Raw genomic sequence first — 4637 nt, forward strand, 5'->3', positions numbered from 1 at the left:
GGTTTCCCATCCTCTCAGCGCCCCTAGAGGCAACCACGCTTACGTTCTAAATCTATCTGTGTGTATTTTCCTTCAGACTGACATTTGTCTTCTGATTTTCTCCATGGTCCTTTCGTTATACAAAAAAATTTATTTCTATACATTTGCATTTTATCAAGCTTTTCTTTTATGGCTTCTGGGGTTTATGCCATACCGAAAGATCTTCCTTAATTTGATATTTTTTTAAATTCTCTTATGACTTAGTCTAATGTTTTTCGGCCTTCATTTTAAATCTTTGATTCAGCTGGAATTAATCTCAGTCTAAGGAATGAGAGAGATCCAAGTACATTTTTTCTAGGTTGCTAATACATGTATCCCAAAATGATTTATTGAAAGGTATATATTTTCTCTACTGATATAAAATGCCACCCTTAAGTCGAGTTTCCCTTATAGATATATTTCTGGACTCTGTGAGCTAGTACCTCAGAATTTTAATACAGCTTTATATAATGTTTTAAAATATGGGAGTTCTAGTCCTTTCTCATTACCTTTTTAAGATTTTTCGTGACTAGTTCTGAATGTAAACTCTATAAATCAGCTTGTTTAGTTAATAACAAATCTTGTCCATATATGTTTGAGATGATATTTAAATTATAGATTAAATTAGAAAGGACCAACTTCTGTATAATAATGAGTCTTCTTATAAAAGAACTAGTATGCCTTTCCTTTTTATTCAAGTTTGTTTATATGTCTTAATTAAAGCTTTCTTTATATATGCTTTCACATTTAGCAAGTTTATTTCTAAGTACTAAGTATTTTACCTTTTTCCTCTTTAATGTAATTGGGATATTTTCTCCCAATACATTGTCTCCCTAGTATTCTGCATGTAATAAAAAGCCTACGAATTTTTATATTAATTTAAAAATTATTTTTAAATAAAAATTCACATTAATATTTGTATTCAGCTATATTACTGAATTCTCTGTTTCTAGTAGTTTTCATTTGTTCCTTAGGAATTTCTAGATACATATTATATAACCTGCATAGTGAAAAATTTACCTCCTCCCTTCAAAATTTGTATACCTTATTGATATTATTTACCTAACTCTACTGATTAGTATCTTCAGAAGAATGTTAGAGAACCGAATATACCTATCATCTCTAGTTTTACTTCTAGTGTCACTCCATTAAAACACAATGCCAATTTAGAATGAGATATTTTTTAATATCCCAGGTATCTATTAACGTTTAAACAATTTTTAATTGAAAATGGGTACAGAATTTTGTCAAGTGCCATTTTTGTCATCTACAGAGTTGATCATGTGATTTTTATCCTTTGACCATTAATATAAGCCATTCTTTTATTTCTAGTATGAGGATCACCAGATAACAGTATACTGTTCGGCTTTTGTTGCACTGCTTGTTTCTATTTAATCTCATTTTATTCAGTTATTTATAGGTGAAATGGATTTATAGTTTCTTATTGTATGTATCTTTTTGGATTTTGGTATCAACATCATGTTCATTTCATAAAAAGATATGTTTCTTCCTCTTCTATACTGTGAAGCAGTTTAAATATTGAAGATTTGTTTAAATATCAGACGTTAAAGTTTCCTGCACCTTTAAAGTTTGCTGGGATGATTCATCTGTGAAACGATTTGTGCCTGGTGGGAGTGGATAGAAGCGTTTTTACTTTCTTTTCCTATGGTAACTGGCCTTCTTAGATTTTTCTACCTTGTTAATATACTATTTCTTGAAAATTACCATATTTTATCTACAAAAATAAATATTTAGAGAACTAAGTAAAATGGCATCTTTTAATAACCACTGTGTAATTATGTCCCCATTCTATTATTTTATGTTTTCTCTCTTTAAAAAATTATGAAATAAAAGAATTAGATCTCTTTATAAGAATATGAATGTTTACTTGCTATTTCTTGATGAACTGAAATAAAGACCTCAGACATGATTCCCTTAAAATATGAAATAATAGTTACAATTATATGTGTAAACTGTTTATCAACATTTTAAAATAAAAATACCTTTTTTGATCAATTTCTTGTTGCTGTTTAACATGTTTTTTCTCAAATTCACGAATATTTTCCAAGCCAATTTCTTCACAGAAGTGTTGAAAAATATCATCTTCAACCTTTTATTTCAAAATGATTGGTTTAATAATTACTTTTAAGGAAGTATAGAGATAATACTTAAATCTAAGTTTTTCCCATCAAGATTTTCCTGGATTAGGCCAAAAACTAATCTCAACAAGCATTATTGTACTCTGAGGAGCCAGTGCTTTCTCGTTAACTTAATAAATTACATCCATCTATTTTCAACTTTCTTATTCTAAAAATTAAATAAGAAAGGTCATAACTAGTTTTATTAAGAGTTTTGTTTTTTTTGAAATGTTTAAAGCAAAACTGGAAGCATTTCAATTACATTAGCCACACCAATATGTATTTTATGTAAACAAATAAAATATTCTTTATATGAGTAATCTATATAGTGTCTTAGGCAGTATAAAGCCAAGAGGACTAGAGCAAAGAATTAAGATTCAAAAAGATTTTAAAAATCTAGAATGAGCCAAATCCAACAAAGGAACATTTAACCTCAATATTTTTAAAGCCCTGCATTTACGTAAAATTATAGGATAAAGAGACCTATTTTAACAGCAGGATATGTTAAAAATTTTTGGATTTTTAGATGAATATAAATTAAATATGAATATTGATACAATAGTAAGCTATGGTTTATGTAAGCAGATAATCCAAATGCAGAAAGTTACAATTCTATGTGTAGCGTCCATGGTACTCTGTACTGGTCAGACAGTACTTTGACATTATGCTTGGTTCTGGGCACTGACAAACAACAGAGCACCCAGAGGATAGTCACCAGAACTGGTCTTCATTCCATGTTAAATGTAAAAGCTTAAGGAATTAGGGGCATTTAACCTAGAAAAGAGATGATTAAGGTGATAATAGAAGTGTGATAAAAGCAAGGGGTGGAAGTTACTGAGTGTTAGTGTGACACTTTCTAAGGATTAAAGATAAGCAACAGTGGAATGAATTAAACCAGAAAGTTCCTGTCACTTTGTAAGTAGAGGCTAGATGGCCAAATCTTTGCTGCCCCAGAGCCAAGCACTGTGCCTGGCAAATACAATAAATGTACCAGAAATAATCACTGAGTGAATGAGTAATCTCAAAAAATAATCCGAATGACAAAGTTCTTTCTTTCCTGGTGTTAAGTGGGAGAAAGAAGAGGCTGTAACTTTCACAAAGAGCAAGGAGACGCTGGAGAGCAGAAGAGAGTAACTACGCACTGGTCACTGCCTCTTGAGATGAATAATAGTAATTCTCAAAAGACACAAGAAAATTAACGTAACAAACCAGTAAAGCTGAGTACTTATCACATTTTGCTTTAGCACATATTCAAGAATCTTAAATCTGGTATCTGGTATAAAACTGTAATAAATATATCATTCATGACCTTATCTATCTTTCCCTGAAATTCTTCAATTCTTTGTTGCCGTTCTTTGATTCCTTCACTCAACATAGTACATTGAGACTCAATATTGAGTAGTTCACTTTGTAGCTGAGATTGTTCCTAGTTACAAAAGAGAAAAGATTTACTTTTTAACATGGCTATTTTAGTTTTCTATAGTGAAGCCAAACACATAATAGGTATCTTTTAGAATAAAAAGGGAATCTACGAGGTAAGGTAAATTCAGGTACAATTGTATAACAAGACTAACAACCATAAAAATAAAGTAACTAAATGACCATAATACAATCTTAATCATGGGGTAAAGTGTAAAAATAATATGGTGCTATATAAATATAACTCCTGAAATTCTATGTTCTGGTTCTAATTTCTACAAAATTTTATGTAAATCTATATTACCCGGTAAAAAGCAGCAAGGTGCTTCTTTTTAATAATCTCCAGTTCACTTTGCGAATATTTGAGTCGTGTATGAGTTCCTTGTACTAGAGTCTGTATTTGTTTCAAATCGGCTTCCTTGCGAAGCATCTTCATTAAATCCTAAAGAGGAAGAAGATTATATGAGAACGTTTCACAAAAGAAAAGCACTTTCACTTTTCAAAGTGCTTTCGTATGTCATAATTCATTGATGTTTTACATATAACCCTATCCACACTCCATCCTCCCTTCTTCTGGGCAGTTAAGAACTTAAGCCATCGGGAGTAATCAAGTAACCAAGACACCATACAGCATCCTCAAAAAGCTAACACACTTCCTAACAAGAAACAGGCATCAAAACTGAGGAATGGGAGTGTCTGTTCCACCCAAGGCACATAAATGGGATCACATGACAAATGCTGCCTTGCTTTTAGCGCTCCTGGTCTTTTTGCTCGCCTCCTTCATTCCCTTCATCCTTCACCTACCCTATTACTTAACCAAACTAACTCTATAGTACATGTTCTGTATTTTTACTCCAAGTCCTTACAACATGAATACATTTGTATACATAGTCACCAATATTGTTTTTTCAGTCTTATGTTGCAAATTTAGGATCATATTGAGCTTTTCTGCCTCCAGCTTCTCTCACCGTTACTCAAAAGTCAACCAATAAAGCTCTAAATTCATTCTTTTAAAGGCTGCATATTATTCCAGAGTGTGGCTGTACTACAATTGTTCAATTA

The 4637-nt window shown here is 31.4% G+C and overlaps 1 protein-coding gene across 1 annotated transcript in view; it reads right to left on the bottom strand.

The window, feature by feature from the left end:
* Positions 1-4637, bottom strand: part of SMC1B (structural maintenance of chromosomes 1B) — a 55431-nt gene that overhangs the window by 21654 nt on the left and 29140 nt on the right. Inside the window, exons 13-15 of the mRNA XM_011374987.2 lie at positions 3880-4017; positions 3466-3582; positions 2022-2128 (exon numbers count right to left, since the gene is read on the bottom strand). Of these exons, the coding sequence (XP_011373289.1) occupies positions 2022-2128; positions 3466-3582; positions 3880-4017 (362 nt within the window). The remainder of the gene's footprint in view (positions 1-2021; positions 2129-3465; positions 3583-3879; positions 4018-4637) is intronic.

Source organism: Pteropus vampyrus, unplaced genomic scaffold (genome assembly GCF_000151845.1).
Source record: "Pteropus vampyrus isolate Shadow unplaced genomic scaffold, Pvam_2.0 Scaffold257, whole genome shotgun sequence".
Taxonomy (NCBI): Eukaryota; Metazoa; Chordata; class Mammalia; order Chiroptera; family Pteropodidae; genus Pteropus; species Pteropus vampyrus.